The following is an 18,500-nucleotide window of genomic DNA, read 5'->3' on the forward strand; positions in this document are numbered from 1 at the left end:
TACCCATCTAATCTTCAGCATTCTTCTGTAGCACCACATTTCGGAAGCTTCTATCCTCTTCTTGTCCGAACTATGTATCGTCCATGTTTCTCTTCCGTACATGGCTACACTCCATAGAAATGCTTTTAGAAACGGCTTCCTGACACTTAAATCTATACTCGATGTTAACAAATTTCTCTTCTTCAGAAACGCTTTCCTTGCCATTGTCAGTCTACATTTTATATTCTCTCTACTTCGACCATCATCAATTATCTTGCTCCCCAAATATCAAAAATCCTTTACTACTTTAAGTGTCTCATTTCCTAATGTAATTCCCTCAGCATCACCCGGCTTAATTCGACTACATTCCATTATCTTCGTTTTGGTTTTGTTGATGTTCATCTTACATCCTCCTTTCCAGACACTGTCCATTCCGTTCAACTGCTCTTCCAAGTCCTTTGCCACCTTCAGAATTTGAAAGAGAGTATTCCAGTCAACATTGTCAAAAGCTTTCTCTATGTCTACAAATGGTAGAAATGTAGGTTTGCCTTTTCTTAATCTAGCGTCTAAAATAAGTCGTAGGGTCAGCATTGCCTCACGTGTTCCCATATTTCTACGGAATCCAAACTTACCTTCCCCGAGGTCGGCTTCTACCAGTTTTTCCATTCGTCTGTAAAGAATTCGCGTTAGTATTTTACAGCCGTGACTTATTAAACTGATAGTTCGGTAATTTTCACATCTGTCAACGCCTGCTTTCTTTGAGATTGGGATTAAAATATTCTTCTTGAAGTCTGAGGGTATTTCGCCTGTCAAAATACATTTTGCTCACCAGATGGTAGAGTTTTGTCAGGACTGGCTCTCCCAAGGCTGTCAGTAGTTCTAATGGAATGTTGTCTACTCCCGGGGCCTTATTTCGACTTAGTTCTTTCAGTGCTCTATCAAACTCTTCACGCAGTATCATATCTCCCATTTCATCTTCATCTACATCCTCTTCCATTTCTATAACATTGCCCTCAAGTACATCGCCCTTGTATAGACCCTCTATATACTCCTTCCACCTTTCTGCTTTCCCTTCTTTGCTTAGAACTGGGTTTCCATCTGAGCCCTTGATATTCATACAAGTGGTTCTCTTTTCTCCAAAGGTCCTTTTAATTTTCCTGTAGGCAGTATCTATCTTACCCCTAGTGAGATAAGCCTCTACATCCTTACATTTGTCCTCTAGCCATCCCTGCTTAGCCATTTTGCACTTCCTGTCGATCTCATTTATGAGACGTTTGTATTCCTTTTTGCCTGCTTCATTTACTGCAATTTTTATATTTTCTCCTTTCGTCAATTAAATTCAATATTTCTTCTGTCACCCAAAGATTTCTACTAGCCCTTGTTTTTTTACCTACTTGATCCTCTGCTGCCTTCACTACTTCATCCCTCAAAGCTACCCATTCTTCTTCTACTGTATTTCTTTCCCCCATTCTTGTCAATTGTTCCCTTATGCTCTCCCTGAAACTCTGTACAACCTCTGGTTTTGTCAGTTTATCCAGGTCCATCTCCTTAAATTCCCACCTTTTTGCAGTTTCTTCAGTTTTAATCTACAGTTCATAACCAATAGATTGTGGGCAGAGTCCACATCTGCCCCTGGAAAAGTCTTACAATTTAAAACCTGGGTCCAAAATCTCTGTCTTACCATTAAATAATCTATCTGAAGCCTGCCAGTATCTCCAGGCTTCTTCCATGTATAGCCCGCATCTCGTGGTCGTGCGGTAGCGTTCTCGCTTCTCACGCCCGGGTTCCCGGGTTCGATTCCCGGCGGGGTCAGGGATTTTCTCTGCCTCGTGATGGCTGGGTGTTGTGTGCTGTCCTTAGGTTAGTTAGGTTTAAGTAGTTCTAAGTTCTAGGGGACTGATGACCATAGATGTTAAGTCCCATAGCGCTCAGAGCCATTTTCTTCCATGTATACAACCTTCTTTTATGATTCTTGAACCAAGTGTTAGCTATGATTAAGTTGTGCTCTGTGCAAAATTCCACCAGACGGCTTCCTCTTTCATTTCTTAGCCCCAACCCATATTCAGCTACTACGTTTCCTTCTCTTCCTTTTCCTACTAACGAATTCCAGTCACCCATGACTATTAAATTTTCGTCTCCCTTCACTATCTAAATAATGTCTTTTATCTCATCATGCATTTCTTGAATTTCTTCATCTGCAGAGCTAGTTGGCTTATAAACTTGTACTACTGTGGTAGGTGTTGGCTTCGTATCTATCTTGGCCACAATAATGCGTTCACTATGCTGTTTATAGTAGCTTACCCGCATTCCTATTTCCCTATTCATTATTAAACTTACTCCTGCATTACCCCTATTTGATTTTGTATTTATAACCCTGTATTCACGTGACCAGAAGTCTCGTTCCTCCTGCCACCGAACTTCGCTAATTCTCACTATATCTAAGGTTAACCTATCCATTTCCCTTTTTAAATTTTCTAGCCTAGCTGCCTGATTAAGGGATCTGACATTCCACGCTCCGATCCGTAGAACGCCAGTTTTCTTTCTGCTGATAACGACGTCCTCCTGCGTAGTCCCCGCCCGGAGATCCGAATGGGGGACTATTTTACGTCCGGAATATTTTACCCAAGAGGACGCCATCATCATTTATCTAAACAGTAAAGCTGCATGCCCTCGGGAAAAATTACGGCCGTAGTTTCCCTTTGCTCAGCCGTTCGCAGTACCAGCACAGCAAGACCGTTTTGGTTAGTGTTACAAGGCCAGATCAGTCAATCATCCATACTGGTGCCCCTGTAACTACTGAAAAGGCTGCTGCCCCTCTTCAGGAACCACACGTTTGTCTGGCCTCTCAACAGATACCCCTCCGTTGTGGTTGTACCTACGGTACGGCGATCTGTATCACTGAGGCACGCAAGCCTCCCCACCAACGGCAAGGTCCATGGTTCTTGGGGGGGGGGGGGGGGGGGGGATCAGATAAAATGGTTCAAAGCGTTATGTTCTGGTTGAATTGTTTACATTACTGCTCCTGTGATAGCATTTTCGTGATGATAAATAACTCCAATAGTTTGAACTTTTCTTTCTTGGTACTACAGCTTAGGACCGATTGGACAATCAAAATGTGGAGGATTGCCGTCACTTGATAATCGATGAAAACATGTTGCCTATAAGCTTGCTTCCTTAACTGCAAATTATTTACATTATGTCTTATTTCCATGCTATAGCACTGCTAAAGTGTCTTTGTATTATCTCTCAAAGCATCCTCTAATGTTCTTAGCTTCAGGATCCAAAACAGTAAATCACAAATCAAAAATCGAACAGTAAACTTAGTTGGCTTTTATGACGATGATACCAACGGAAATATCAAAGATTCTACTGCAAAGGAGTGATATCACTGACTTCTATCTCATGTATACGAAAATGCGGAGGTTTGAATACGAACACACCGTAAGGTAGGTGATTTTTTTACTGAGGACACGTATAATTTAGATAAACGGGGAAGGTATTTCTGACCAGAATTTCTTAAAGAATTTTGGAGGATTTTAAGTAAAAAATCAAAAACTTTTTACAGGTATAAAAAATATGTCATTTTTTGCTATTTTGCTGCATTCCGACTCCCGTTCAGTGGTAGATTTCCGTAAATTTAGTGGTTGTTCGTGAACACTCTGTACTTACTCATGCGCCGGCCTCCACTGGTGCCGTTCTGTTCGTCCTCTTCTGGCTTCAGTTCACCTCTCATAGCCTGCATCAGCAGTTGGATAACATCTGGACGGACGATTCCCTCTTTATCTCGCGTCTTGATAGTATCTGCAACTACTGACCTGAAGTACTGCTCCGCCCTTCGGTCGAACAACGGAATGTTCAACAGCTACCGTGCATGAAACAGAGAAATTATATTAATGGAGCGGAGATGATGAACCCATGTACTGTGCGTTTGAATAAAATGCCTACCTTCATGAGCTTCGGAGAGACAAAGTAACCGAAAGCAACAAGCGCTTTCACGTTGCTCATAGCACGGCCCATACTGTAGAAAGTGTTGTTGGGTTCCGACAGCGAGTCCACCCTGACACCAAAAGCTGTGGTAGCTATTACGTCGTTGGTAACACGAGTGAAAAATTCCTTCATCTCCAGTGTCAGGACGTCGTTCCCACTGGAACCTTGCGGAAATAAAAGCAACTATGCTCAACAGCTTATACCGTCTCAACTAGATACTTAAAACTATTTGTTGTATTACTTAATGAGTTTTAGGGTTGCCCAAGATGAAAATACGTTCTTTCCAAATTATTTGCTGTTTCCAGCATGACATTTTGGTTCTTTGATATTACTGGAGTGGTTACACAATGGCTCCATTCAGCTGCATTAATTGTCCAAGAGGCTCAAGAAGAGTTACCAACATTCTTAAAGGAGAAATTCTCGTCAATACTAGAAAAAAAAGGACCCTGTACAAATATGTTGGGAAACAAATAATTGTTCTGGGATGGGCTGGACCGATTTAAGGCCCAAGAGACATACTGAGGGGGTCGTCAGAAACATCATCATTGTGAGATTACTGTGTAAGATACAGAGAAGTCAACAACGTTTGGTGAAATTAAAAGCAAAGGCGGCAATACTAACAGTACAGTGCGAACTCCACTGCTCAATGCAGAGGAAAGAGCAGGTAGGTGGAAAGAGTACACTGGAGGCTTCAATGAGAGAAAGGCGAGTCTGATGTGACAGAAGAAGAAATGAACGTCGATATGGAAGACGCATGAGATCCAACAAAAGAGCCAGAATTTAACAGGATTTTCAAAGACTTAGAATAAAGTAACGCCCCACGGACGTTCTAAAATTATTGCGGGAAGTGGCAACAAACTATTCAGCTAGGTATGTAGACTGTATGAGACTTGATTCGTATCATCTGACGTACGGTAAGTTACCATCCACACAAACAAGATGGACAGATAGGTATGACAACTATCGTTAAATCAGCTTAACAGCTCATGTATCCAATTTCCTGAGAAGAATACGCAGGAACTGAAAACAAAATTCAATATATGTTAGACTGCGATCAGTTTGACTTTAGGAAACATGAAGACAAAAGAGTGGCTGTTCTGACTTGCACTCGATAACGGATTCTAGACTTAAGAAAATCATATCATCTGTCGAGTTAGAAAAAGCGTTTGACAGTGTAGCAGGGCACAGCATTTTCGAAATTCTCACAAAAAACGGTAGTCAGTTACGGGGAAAATGGGTAAGATACATATTTTACAACAACTAAGAGTGAAAAATAACTATGTAAAACGAAGAACGGTGTGGTCGGATAAGAAGGGTATAAGATAAGGATGCACTTTTTCGACCTTACTCATCAATCCACCCACTGACGAAGCAGTGAAGCAGATAAAGGTGCAAAAGGGGGCTTAAAATTTCGGGGGAAACGATACGAATGATAATATTTGCTGATTCCATTGTTACCCTTATTGAAAGTGAGGATCTTTCTTCCTATGGTCATATACTCTGTCTGAAAAGACAGAGTATATGACCATAGGAAGAAAGATCCAGAACTCTCAAGATTTAATTGTGAACACCACCAGGTATAAACATGTGAAAGAGTTCAAATACCTTGGATCATTTTTTACAGAAGTAACATCAACTGAAGCAGAGATAAAAGCACGACTGCAGGCGGGAAACAGATGCTATCACTCTCTAGACCCTATATTAAAATGTAGAAGTGTCTCGCAACAACTAAAGCTACGGTTGTATAAGACATTAATAATGCCAGTAGTACTTTATGGTTCTCAAACCTGGAGCACTCGAAAACAAGACCTGAAGCGACTGCTAACATTTGAAAGGAAAGTCCTCAGGAAAATATTTGGACCAGTCAGAGATCAGACTACTGGAGAATGGAGAAGACGCCATAACACTGAATTAAAAGAGCTGTACAAGGAGCCTAACATCTTGGGAGTGATGAGAAGCAAAAGACTGCAATGGGCTGGACATGTTGTTAGAATGGAGGCAACAAGATGGCCCAAAATCACAATGGACTGGATTCCATCAGGCAGCAGACCAGTGGTAAGACCTAGAAAGAGGTGGATCGATGGAGTGAGAGAAGACCTGTTGCAGCTGGGAGTCACGGAAAACTGGAGACAGACAGCAGAAGACAGAGACGGATGGAGAGCTCTAACTGTGGTGGCGCGCGGTCCTCTGGGCCTGATCGCGTGAATGATGAAGAAGAAGAAGAAGAAGATTGAAAGTGAGGTAAAATTACAGGAGCTGTTGTATGGAAATTTTATGTCAGAATTCGTACGTGGGACGGATGCAGAAGTGTAATATTTGGTCGTGCGCACACGATTATTCGCCTACAGCACTCCGACATGCCACCTCCGTCTTCTGCAAAACAATACACCACACTACGAACAGGCTATGGACGTGACGGTTCTTGTGTTGGCATTCAGGTTACCAGTCCTCAGTGCTTTAGCATGTCTTGGATGTTATAGAGTGACATTTGCGCACCACGGATTCTCTCCGATTAATATTTACTAACACCATTAGGTTCCATTTGAAATTATCTGAAGTGCACGTTTCTCCTACTTACGCTACTCGACAATATATCTGATTAAGAAGTCACCCCAATGGAGTAATTACTCACCTTTGTGTTCAGCTGTCTTCTCTGAAAGATAACTGATCATTTGCTGTCCAGTCTCTGTCATCAGCACGAACATATTCTTTATCTTCGTAGTGGTGAATGCCGGGCTCAACGTGGTCCGCATGTCGTGCCATTCCTTTCCTAAGGCGAGAGAAGACTCAATGTTACTCTTCCGAGCAAGCTCCTGTTTGTTTCCAAAACGGTCTCAACAGAAGCCACTAAGCTACTGACGCTCTTAGATAACCAGGGCAAAGACTCACTCGCATGATGCGACGCATGTGACTGTAAAACTGTTTTACAGTTTGCAAGAAAATGTTTCTGTAATAGCTTGACAACTATTGAAGGAAACTTCCAAATATGAACTATCATGGTGCCACAGCAATCCACAGTATTAAGAAGGGAATGGTTTTGTGACACTAACCATTCCGAATCTCGCTTATTTAAGCGAATAAAAACTTCCTTTCACTCAGAGTGGGTCATCTTAAGGATATTAATGTCGAAGGATTTCACCAATACTGGTGATATAATTGAAGTGTACGAGGCTCCATCTCTTTGCTCGCTTCGTTGATAACACAGTTCAATAACATTTAAGTTTTTAAATGTTAAAAGAAGTAAAATGGGCGGGCCTTACTGAGTTTTTCTCTGCCGATTATAAATCTTTTAAGTAGCTTTTTCGTTATTCACTGTTTGTGAAAAATCACATGAATAACATTTTTGGTAATCATCCATTTGAGTAAATGTAAAATCTTAGCTGGAATACATGTTACCTACCTAAAATGTATGTGAAGCAGATTTTCGACTACACTTCGTTTGAGCAACATCTACCTTGAGTATCCGCCGACATATTTTGACTCCATTTCCACTAGTAGCGTTTTTGCATTTCAGCTGTGCCTTGTTGGAAACGCTCGCCATGTTCATCGCTGACAGCGCCGAGGTTCTCAGGGAATAAATCAAGATGGCAGACCAACAAATGTATTTTCAATGACGATTACAATCCATGACCTTGTAGTTCTCAGTCAACTTCCTGACTAGTTCTCTGTAATGTTCAGGCCTGCAGTTTCCCACTTTTATGACAACTTTTAAAAAGTTCCATGTAGCCGATTCTTGCATACTTAAAAGGCTTCCAGTGTGTGAATCATTTATAAGATGTGTAATCTGAAGACCAACAAATATTCCCTCTTTTATTTCCGCTTCAGTAATCTTCGGGTATTGGGTTTTTGGAAAGAGAGATGCTTTCTTGTCACGCTCCACTGATTTCACAAAATTCTCAATCAAACATATTTTGATATGTAATGGAGGCAATAACATTTTGTCAGCCTACAAGCGATTGATGAACGACGTTTACCTGTCCTAGGTTGAACGACTCTCTCTTTGGCCAGATTTTCTTAATAAATTGATTGCTTCTATCTTTTCTATCAGAAATGCACAAGAAGCAACAAAATTTTGTATAACCAAGTTGTAATCGAAGCAGAATAGGTATCACTTTAAAATCTGCACGTATCTACCATGAACAGTAATAATAACGGATACGTGGCAGAAAGAAAAGCATGTTCATGTAATTTTCCTCAATAACAACTGCATGGGCCATAAGAATGGATGGAAACTTATTTACTTTACGTGGTAAAACCCCTTTCAAGCTCTTTTTCGAGGAGTCAATGAACAGGCGTCAACCTTCTGATTTTATTCAACAACCAAAATCCATCAAATCCTCGTATGTCAGAAAGTGAGGTTAATTTGTAGTAACGCCTTTCAGAAAGTCTGGATCGCTCTGTTGTTGTAATTCATTAATATCAACACTTTCACGATCTTCGCGTACGTATTTGTCGTCTGGTCGAGTTAGTTTGGGAAGACCTGGTCCATGAGGAGCTAGTCGAATTTCTGATTCTACAGACGGATATCTACAGTATGTTTGGGCTATGAACTAATTCGAAATATATTTGTCAAGCAGAATCAGCAGTCAGATGCTTGATTCTTGGGTTCCAGTCATTTCACAGCATGCAAAAAGGCATGGGACAAGATCCATTTAATCAGCCAGTTCATAATGTTACACATTTGACACAACAGATTTCTGGAGTCCTGATCTTATTCTAGTGTATTTTACTGTCAAAATAACACTCGTAAGGTCTTTTAATTCGAGGAGTGAAATTTCGCCTCTGTATTTGCCAAGTGAATTCGTCAAAAACCAAACAAAAAATTTCTTTTTCGTTTCCACATTTGAAAGATATGTTACTACTTATAAAACACAGTGCTTAAGAAAACACACTATTAGCTGACAATACACTTTTCAGTTCGCAGCTGAAGAACATTCAGGATCAGTTTCTATCAATAAATGAAGAATCTGTGTTTCTGACAAATAAGCACGACACTTTCTGTCTGTAATAGAGAATCTTCTGTATCTGTTGTTCGAGCAAACCTAGGTATGGGTGGGGAATCCATTATTGAGCTACGAGGAATAAAGAGAGGGCTCGTGGAATGCAGTCAACGAAAGGCCTAGAATTAGACCAAATATAATTAGGCAAAGACCAGATCCCTCCTTTTACTCAGCCTGTAAAACACACAAGATCAAAAGGCGTTGCCTGTATTAGCCTGTATCCAAGGAAAAGCTATGAGCTTTCGACAATACATCACGTCGGGAACAGGTGGAGTTGAAGCGGAAAATTATCAGAACCAGAAGACACAAAGTCCTCATGGCCTGCTTTCCTCAGATATAGTTTCCACGTCTCCATAATGAGGCTGCAAAACGACATTTCGATCGACATACACGTGTCGAAGAAGTTTCTTCTATTATGCAACTACATAAATCATATTACGTGGCAACCTGAGGGTGAAAGTCTGGGAAATTATCTGTGTCTGTCCGCATGCCAACAGTCTGTACTAGATGAAAATCTTATGTGCTCAGCACACCAATAAAACGTATTGAAAAGTTGTTTTTTATCTATGTTGTCAAGAAATGTGAAATATACGAGTAAAACAGTCTTATGCAGCTTCCCCCTCCCCACGATCAAACAGCGTGGCGTGGTGGTGGGGAAACGTGCTAGTTACGCTGAGTTCAATGGCACGGTCCACGAGCCGAATTCTTGGCCACTGCTGGTCTAGGCCATCAAGACACACTGTAACGTTGTTGCATTAATTTGTTATGAGAGCGGTGCTGATAGACAATAAAAGCGGTTTAAAAGCTGTGAGCTGTCTGGGGAAGTTAACCTTGCATTACTGCGCAACTGTTTCACCAGGTATCCAGTCTAGCTTACCAAATTCCCAACCAGACTAACATTAATTATAATCTTTTAACAGACATACGACAACCGGTGATATATATATATATATATATATATATATATATAAGAGAATTTAAATAAAAAGAAATAAATCAGTTTATATTTGGAATTTATTTTAACATTGATCATTCAAATTTCAGCATATTAAACTTGATTCATAACTAAACTGGTGCCTTATTTAGGACTGTGAAAATGTGAGTTCGTAATCTTACGGAACACACAAAATATGGAGCCAAGATTGGGAGACTGCATACAACACTGCATTCATAAAAATAACACACAAAGAACGTTGAAACATATGCAAGAGGAAATTAACCACAACCAACCGATTCAATTTTCACCCAAAGAAGTTACATTCGTAGCGCAATCCTGTCCGTCATGAAATTACCACACACTGGTATACTAAATTCATACTAACTCTCTGTGAAATCTTCCCGAAAAGAATATCTGAGGGCTACTTTGATGCTTACACCACATGCTTCATGTGGTCAACTTGGTTTACACAAAGAGTGTAACTCCACAATAATTTTGATAATTAAAATAAATTACATCGAAACGCAATTTACTAAAGAAAAACCTCGAACTGGTTACTATTGTCTTATTATTAACCTGATGGGTCAAACAATTGTATAAGCATGTGGTACTGGTCTCACAAAGTACACCCCACGTGGGTGGAACGTAAAGAAAACTTGCTATATTGAAAAATATTGTCAAGACGAGACGTTATAATCTCACGCCCATTCGCATTTAAGATTTATGATCTTAGTTAGAGTTACTGATCAACACGTGGTTCCCCTTTACTCACAAAGTAGTGACAAAGCAACTACTGGAAGATATTCTGAACTTCACACTCGAAATACACTGCATTGCAATTTAAGATAACATTAGATATTTTAGAGCTAAACCTGAAATAAAGGTGATTAAATTTTCAGTTAGGGTGAACTTAAGAAATCCATTGTCCTACGGACTTAGCAGAGACGCGCTTAGCCGGAGATCTTACCACTTCAGACGCTCGCCACGGACAGACTGACCTGGGCTCCTACCGAGCGTGCTTCACAAATACGAACGGAAGTGAACAGAGAGGCAGCTCCCTATACGAACATGACAAGGGACGGACAGGACCATACTAAGAATAGAAACCTCTCTGCTTCTAGAAAGCGTAGCTACCTGTTCCGACGTTGGTCCTACTGTTCTCTAGCACACAGGCTTGTCTGCTACCATCAAGCATGCAACTAGAAATACATTTGCTCATTCATCCTCTCACACAGAAGGGAAGGGGGATGACAGTATCTTATCATATACAGTATATAAAAGAAAGCGGATGATGTAGGTTCCGTATGAGACTGTGGGACATGAATTTAAAGTGTAGTAGTGTGACATATCGTTCTTGTTTATGTGTAAAAGTAACACGTTTCACTGCTCAGTCTCCTCCCAGATAGTCAGAAACACCACAGTAAATTTAGAAGAGGAATTTATGCCGTAAATGACAGCAGATTTAAGAAATTAACATGAAAGGAATCCAAAAGACCTTTCAACACTTCTTGGTTACTGTCACCACAATTTTATGTGACGCGAAAAGCTTTCACAGCCTTGGAAGCTTGGCATATAAACAATACTAACTGAAAGAAGATCGATTTGTCACTATTGCTCTTACCTTTCAAGTTGATTAACATCTTTTGCAGCAGAATATCTTCCTTGTCGACATTCGCCATGTCAAGGTGGTCGGTAAAGTGATCAAAATCCTTGATGGTGATGGTGCGAACGATCTCCGGATCCCTCACCATGACGAGGGGGTTTCCGAAGAAGTAGACTCCCGCATATCGATGTTTCTGGAACTTGTTGTACAGTACGATCACGTGATCAGTCAGGGACCACCTGCCGATCAGCGTGTCCAGCATGTTTCCGACGAAGGGAAGCGGCGGTGCGTAGGGCAGGCCGCGACGCGCGAAGTGCGTGTGGTAGCGGCACCAGCGGAAGGCGGCGAACACCAGCAGGCCCGCCACCGCCGAAGCGCACACAGTCCACCAGTCCGGGACCATGCTCTGGAAGAGTGTGCGGGAAACTGTGGTGAGTGTCGTCTGTCGGTTCCGACTAACACGAATAATAGCAATGGTTCGAAGAAATAACTCGAGCGCTCTGGTAGAAACGCCTCATTTCTCGGTGATGTTTCCTCCTTGTAACATGTCTGGAAGTTGGAAAAGACATCACGACCGAGGATGCTATGGACAAAGCAACGAGATACACTCACAAGGGGTAGGCCACTTTTAATGGTCTTATATTCACTTATCACTCATGAACTAATGAAATTTTAAATATTTCTGCTATATTTGTAATGTAATACTCAAACGCCTGTGTAGGCTCTTGAATGTCTAAGCATCCTTCATCAGGACAGAGTTTACCGAGCAAGTTTTGAAAATATATCTACATCACTTCACTTTCCATAGTCGCCGTAATCTGAAAGACAATTGTGCTGGAACGTCGCAGCTTCGTTCTGATCCGCGCCGCTGATGTCTCTGGGCTCCGTCGTTCCCTGGAACCTTCTTTGTTCACACAGCTTCACTGTCGACAGACGTGGCCACTTGGTAGGTGCAGTACTACACTCCGATGATTATTGAATGAAGGCTCCAGATTGGGGGAAAATTAGAGATAAAATTAAAACAATTCCGACAGGGGACTTCCTCCACGGTACTGATTCAATGGCGACGATTGTCTATACTGTCTATGCTTCTGCACATGAATACTTACACATTCCAGTGAAATTCGATCCGATTGAAAAATACCTCACCTTTTCAGGAACTTTAATTTATTTAATCTTCTTGTAGCTTTTACCAACATTTAATTACATTTACGACGTTTATACCCCTTAGGCTTTAATAAACTTCAGTTGTTGTTGTAGTTGTTGTCGACTTCAGTCCAGAGAGTGGTTTGATGCAGCTCACTGTGGTGCCACCGCCAGACGCCACACTTGCTAGGTGGTAGCCTTTAAATCGGCCGCGGTCCATCCAGTATACGTCGGACCCGCGTGTCGCCACTGTCAGTGATTGCAGACCGTGCGCCGCCACACGGCAGGTCTAGAGAGACTTCCTAGCACTCGCCCCAGTTGTACAGCCGACTTTGCTAGAGATGGTTCACTGGCAAATTACGCTCTCATTTGCCGAGACGATAGTTAGCATAGCCTTCAGCTACGTCATTTGCTACGACCTAGCAAGGCGCCATTATCATTTGCTATTTATCTTGTGATGCATCTACCGTCAGACCAATGTTCACCAATTATGGATTAAAGTTAAGTATTCCATCAACTACGTACTTTATTTGCCAGTCTCAATCCCTTTAACTGTTCCAGACCTCACGCCAGCCTGCGTGAGCTAAAACGCGTGCCTTTCTGCTTCCTCATAGTGGCTTGGCTGTCTTGCCTAGTCACAACACTCACCATGCTACTCTATCCTGTGTAAGCCTCTTCATCTCAGAGTAACTACTGCAACATACATGCTTCTGAATCTGCTTAGTCTATTCACCTCTTGGTCTCCCGCAACGATTTTTACCCTCCGCGCTTCCCTTCAGTACTACATTGGAGACCACATAGTGCCTCACAACGTTTTCTACCAAACGATCCGTTCTTCAAGTCAAGTTGCGCCACAAATTCCTCTTCTCCCACATTCTATTCAGCACGTGATCTACCCATCTAATCTTCAGCATTCTTCTCTAGCACCACATTTCGAAAGTTTCTAACCTCTTTTTGTCCAAAATATTTATCGTCAATGTTTCACTTCCATACATGGCTACACTCCATAGAAATACTTTCGAAAAAGATTTCCTGACACTTAAATCTACACTCGATGTTAACAAATTTCTCTTCTTCAGAAACGCTTTCCTTGCCATGGCCAGTCTACAGTACTGACGACCCTGACAATCTGTACTGCACGAATGATTCAAATCTGTTTTCCAACACGAATCGACGAATTGAATGTGACGGTCCCAAAGTTGATTTAGACCATATTGGATTCTAAAAGTCCTCCAGACGGAGGAGGAGGTGGAAGGAGAGGAGGGGGGGGGGGGGGAGGGCAGACTGAGTACTTAATTTGGTTTTGTCGATTCGATTTTAAGTGGTAATCCTCGCTCTAAAATATATTGCAACTCATTGTGAATTGGCCATATCTGTATTGGGCACGTATGTGTTGGCCTGTACAGTCAACAAACCTTAAAGGTGATTTGGGGCTTGTAGGTAAGCCGAATGCTATCAAACTTCGAAGTGAAGCGTTGTATCCTCTGTCACTCTAAGAAGATATTCTGCCACTAAAATTGACCTCAAAATACAGAGCAGTGGTCGTGTACTTGCGAACAAAAATTCGACTCAAATTAAAAACCACTGCAGTCGAGAAAATCTTGTCAGTACTGTATTTAATAGTCTATCTGTTACGTTATTCCTATACTACACCCCAACAATCAATAAGTGAAATCAAATCAAACAGAGGTATTATCAGAAACCAGTTACAAGTTAAAACTGATTTTGAAACAGAAGCTATTGCAACTGAAACCCGTTTCCATTTTCATGACAGGTAAAACTGTTAAGACATGAAAGAAACACAATTCATTTGCAAGTATCACATGTTCCATGCTATAAGACCTCCTGATTCAAGGTACAAGATGGTGCACGATCGAATAAGTATGACTTATGTCATATAAACAGTTTTAAAAATATATAGCATTTTAACAGGTTTGTTTGCGTGGCCATCATACACTGCAAGCACAGAAATATTGGTTTTTTAAAGAAAAACCGCCTTTTTCTCTCTGCATTGTATTTTATATTATTTCAGACGCGTTTCCTCTATTACTTTAAAGCATTTTCTGTTAAATCTAGAACGATACACTTTCGTTTCGATATGCGATATTTGTAGATTATAAAGCAAGACGTTGACCGTCTTATAATCTACAAATGCCGCATATCAAACGAACCTTTATCATCCTGGACTTCCCTGAAGATGCCTTAAAGTAGGAGACGAAAAGCTTCTGGAACAAATAAAATACACTGCAGCAAGATAAAGGCGGTTTTTATTTAAAAAAACGAACACGGTAACATTCTGTGGCTCAAGATTTATCAGTACATTTCAAATAGCTTTAATAGAGTACGCACCAGTTACACGTGTAGAAGGCGAAATATTTAGAAGTGCTGCACAAAACATAACCTAATGTCAACAACAACAAAAACTGTAGAAAATGGCGGAAACTGCGTATGGGGATCTCTGGCGCTTTTTGCTTTATGTGATCCTGAAGTCAGTCACTAGCCTGAAGCACCGAGCAAAATATTCTACGTACACTATCTTCTAGGAACAACACTCTTCCTCATTTTATATCTAGCAAAAAGATGAAATTCAAAATATTCTGTCATTACAGCTTTGCATCGGAAGTGGGAGAAAGTTTCTCAGTTCTGCGACTACAATGCGAAATCACAGATTAGTGCTACCTTATCTTCTATAAGAATATTTCTGTGTAAAAAAAGAAGACATCAGTGTTATTCTTCCTTCAAATAACATGGATTAACATTCGCACAACCTATTTCACTATGTCTTACCTTTATTTCAAAAAAATGGCTCGGAGCACTATGGGACTTAACTTCTAAGGTCATCAGTCCCCTAGAACTACTTAAACCTAACTAACCTAAGGACATCACACACATCCATGCCCGAGGCAGGATTCGAACCTGCGACCGTAGCGGCCACGCGGTTCCAGACTGCAGTTACCTTTATTTCCTGCCAAGTTCTTTCCTCTACACGTTCCCCAACAATTGCAGGAAACCTTACAAATTAATCGCACAGTATAACTCTAGCAACAATGAGACCACGCACTTGTAACAGCACACTCACTATCCCAGGCGCGGGGCGTGCCTGAAACTGCCGAAGCTTCCCAGGACGAAGCGAGCCTCTGTTGATTGATACACAGAGCACGAGGTGGCGGGAGGCTCGGATGAGGCAGAGGAGGGGATAGTGGGAGGGGGGGGGGCACATTACGTCATGGGCGTCCCGGATATGTGCGCAGAGCAGACCTTCGATAAGATAAAACCGACTGAGGCGATGAGCGTGAGTTGTCACGTGCTAGACCTTGGGGCATTCAGAGCCTCACTCAGTGATTCATCCGTCCACTACCGAAGGATTTTCACTGATATTCCGGATGTAAATAGATCACCCAATGCAGCCATCTTTTAATGATTCCTAACGGTTGTATTGCTAATCATAGTCTCTTTATGCTTAACTGTTGTCGAATTGAGAAAGAGAACGGACAAGTACGAGTGGAAGTCACATTTTGAAGGTTCCGCATAAACTTAATTGCGTATATCTATATAAATATATAATCTTGTACGAATATATATAATCTTGTACGAAAGATCATCACTTGACAACGGCTTGACCGATCTGATTGATTTTTTTTTGTTGTTGTTAGGAAAAGGCTTGTATCAAGGAAAATGTTTGGAAAAGCTTGCAAAATAGTCTGTAATTTGGACGGTACTTTTGTATGGAAAGCTCAATGAAAGAAATGTAACGGTCAGTTTGACAGTTCTGCTGCCACATTTTTTCATAAAAAAAAATATTGTAATGTTCAGTTTGACAGTTCTGCTGTCGCATATTTTCATAACAAAAAATGCCGCTTTGAATTTTGATATTTTTCGAAAACGAATACAATTGAAAACGATATTTCAGTGTGTTATCGGTGGCGATTATATCTTTGGTGTGTTGCAAAGACAAAATTGATGTCTGTTCGTGGTAATTTGGTGTGTTGCAATCATTAAGTTGATTTCAGTTCGTGGTGTATTTCCTTCGTTTCGAAATATCGGTTGGCACACGCGCAACGCAGGCTAGCTATATGATCGTCGAGTCAATGAGACTGACGAAGAGCGAAGACAGCGTATTGATTCTGTTAACACAAATTCAAGAAACGATTCGCTTGGGCGACTCCGTTGTCGACCATCTGACCGACTCATAGATGGCGCACAGTCTGAACCACTGGAATTAGGGACATGTTATACAACAAACACTTTTGAAACGGCTGCGCGAAAGAACATGCTAAGATGTGCTGTGTAAATGGGTGGTTATGTTTCTCTTCTCGCAATTATTTCCAACAGAAATCAGGAAAGTTGTATTTATGGCTAACTTAATAATCCAACCTCTTCGTAGAATAAAATCATGCGAAATTTTGTCATTAAATAGATCCAGCAGCTGGGTAGGTCTCTCCCATACCCTGTGCAATAATGGTTCCAACCGATTTACCCATTCATTTTAACTTCTGTTTTCAATCAAGATTCTGCTTGCAAAAACAATAAAGAAAGATCCATTGCGTCTAACTTTTGAAGCTGCTGTCCCATTTGTTTCTGATTTTGTCCAATTCGTTGCATGAGTTGCAATAACAATGTATTAGTGTCTGCAACATGTTCCTCTGTGCTTTTCGGCAGTGCATTTGCACCGGCAACATTCGCATTTTGAAAAGCAGAGAGTAGGTCTTGACTTAACTGAGAAAAAGGTGAGGACGCAAAACTTGAATCTACAATATTTGCAAGATTTTGTCCCGTCATTTCGGGCTCCTGGGGCGAGCTGTTGCCGACCGATCGATCGGCAGTACTGTCCTGTTCACTAATTGCTTCACTGTCTACACCATTATTTGCCGTCTGGTCCACTTCCCTAGGCACAATTACCAAATTACTATGATGAATGCACGGTAGGTGTGCAGTTCGATTGTCGCTTAGGCACAGAAGTTTGTATCCTTATTTTAGATTCAAACACCTAGCTGGTAAGAAAAACCGATACGTAACATTTCATTTTACTTAGTTAACAATCCTATTACGTGTTGGGTTCGTATCTCCGTCACAGAACTTCACATCATGCACTTCATCTTTAAATGCATGCACTCTTTGTTACTTCAGAATGGAGGTATATGAGACATCTTTCGTGGTTACTTAACAGGGACGAAAGGGTCTTGATAGTAGTCCCGGTTTATTACAAAAATTGTCGTCTTTTATTTTCAAGTTTAGATTTGGCTACTGGTACTGGTAAAAATTTCGGTAATTCATGGCTCTTCATGGCTAGTCATCAATATGATATGATTAGATTAGGTTAGATTAGATCAATGCTTGTTTCATAGATCATGAAAACGATGTTTCGTAATGATGTGGAACGTGTCATTTTAATGAAAGATTTCTTTACAAACTATGATTCAATTTCTTTACAACAATTTTTTACTCTCTCTCTCTCATTCTTTTTGATTTTTATCTCTCTCTCTCTCTCTCTCTCTCTCTCTCTCTCACACACACACACACACACACACACATTCTTTTTTATTTTTATTTGTTTGTTGTGCTCGACTATCGGCGAGGCACGAAAACGCCTGTGAATGAGTTTCTTAGTTTTGAGTACACTTACGAAAGAAATATAAAAACAAATATGAGAGTTACTGATTTATGATGCTTAGTTTGCAGTCAGTTCTGGGTATTATTAGTAACTACGCTCCAGTCCCTAAACCTAATTACAGAAATGCGAATCAGACGCATTACGTATTCCAGGCCGTAGTAGCCGCGACTTGGAGACACCAGCTATGGTCAATTCCCAGCCTGCTGTAGGATCACATCATCTCGTCTTCTTCCTGCT

General features: G+C 41.0%; 1 protein-coding gene across 1 annotated transcript in view; it reads right to left on the minus strand.

Annotated features, from left to right (window-relative positions):
- LOC126163191 (cytochrome P450 9e2-like) overlaps positions 1-15,776 on the minus strand; it is a 35,386-nt gene extending 19,610 nt beyond the window's left edge. Inside the window, exons 1-5 of the mRNA XM_049920143.1 lie at positions 15,609-15,776; positions 11,525-11,912; positions 6,599-6,736; positions 3,925-4,130; positions 3,649-3,841 (exon numbers count right to left, since the gene is read on the minus strand). Of these exons, the coding sequence (XP_049776100.1) occupies positions 3,649-3,841; positions 3,925-4,130; positions 6,599-6,736; positions 11,525-11,909 (922 nt within the window). The 5' untranslated portion in view covers positions 11,910-11,912; positions 15,609-15,776. The remainder of the gene's footprint in view (positions 1-3,648; positions 3,842-3,924; positions 4,131-6,598; positions 6,737-11,524; positions 11,913-15,608) is intronic.
- Positions 15,777-18,500: the final 2,724 nt, after the last annotated feature.

This window comes from Schistocerca cancellata, chromosome 2 (genome assembly GCF_023864275.1).
Source record: "Schistocerca cancellata isolate TAMUIC-IGC-003103 chromosome 2, iqSchCanc2.1, whole genome shotgun sequence".
NCBI classification, from domain to species: domain Eukaryota; kingdom Metazoa; phylum Arthropoda; class Insecta; order Orthoptera; family Acrididae; genus Schistocerca; species Schistocerca cancellata.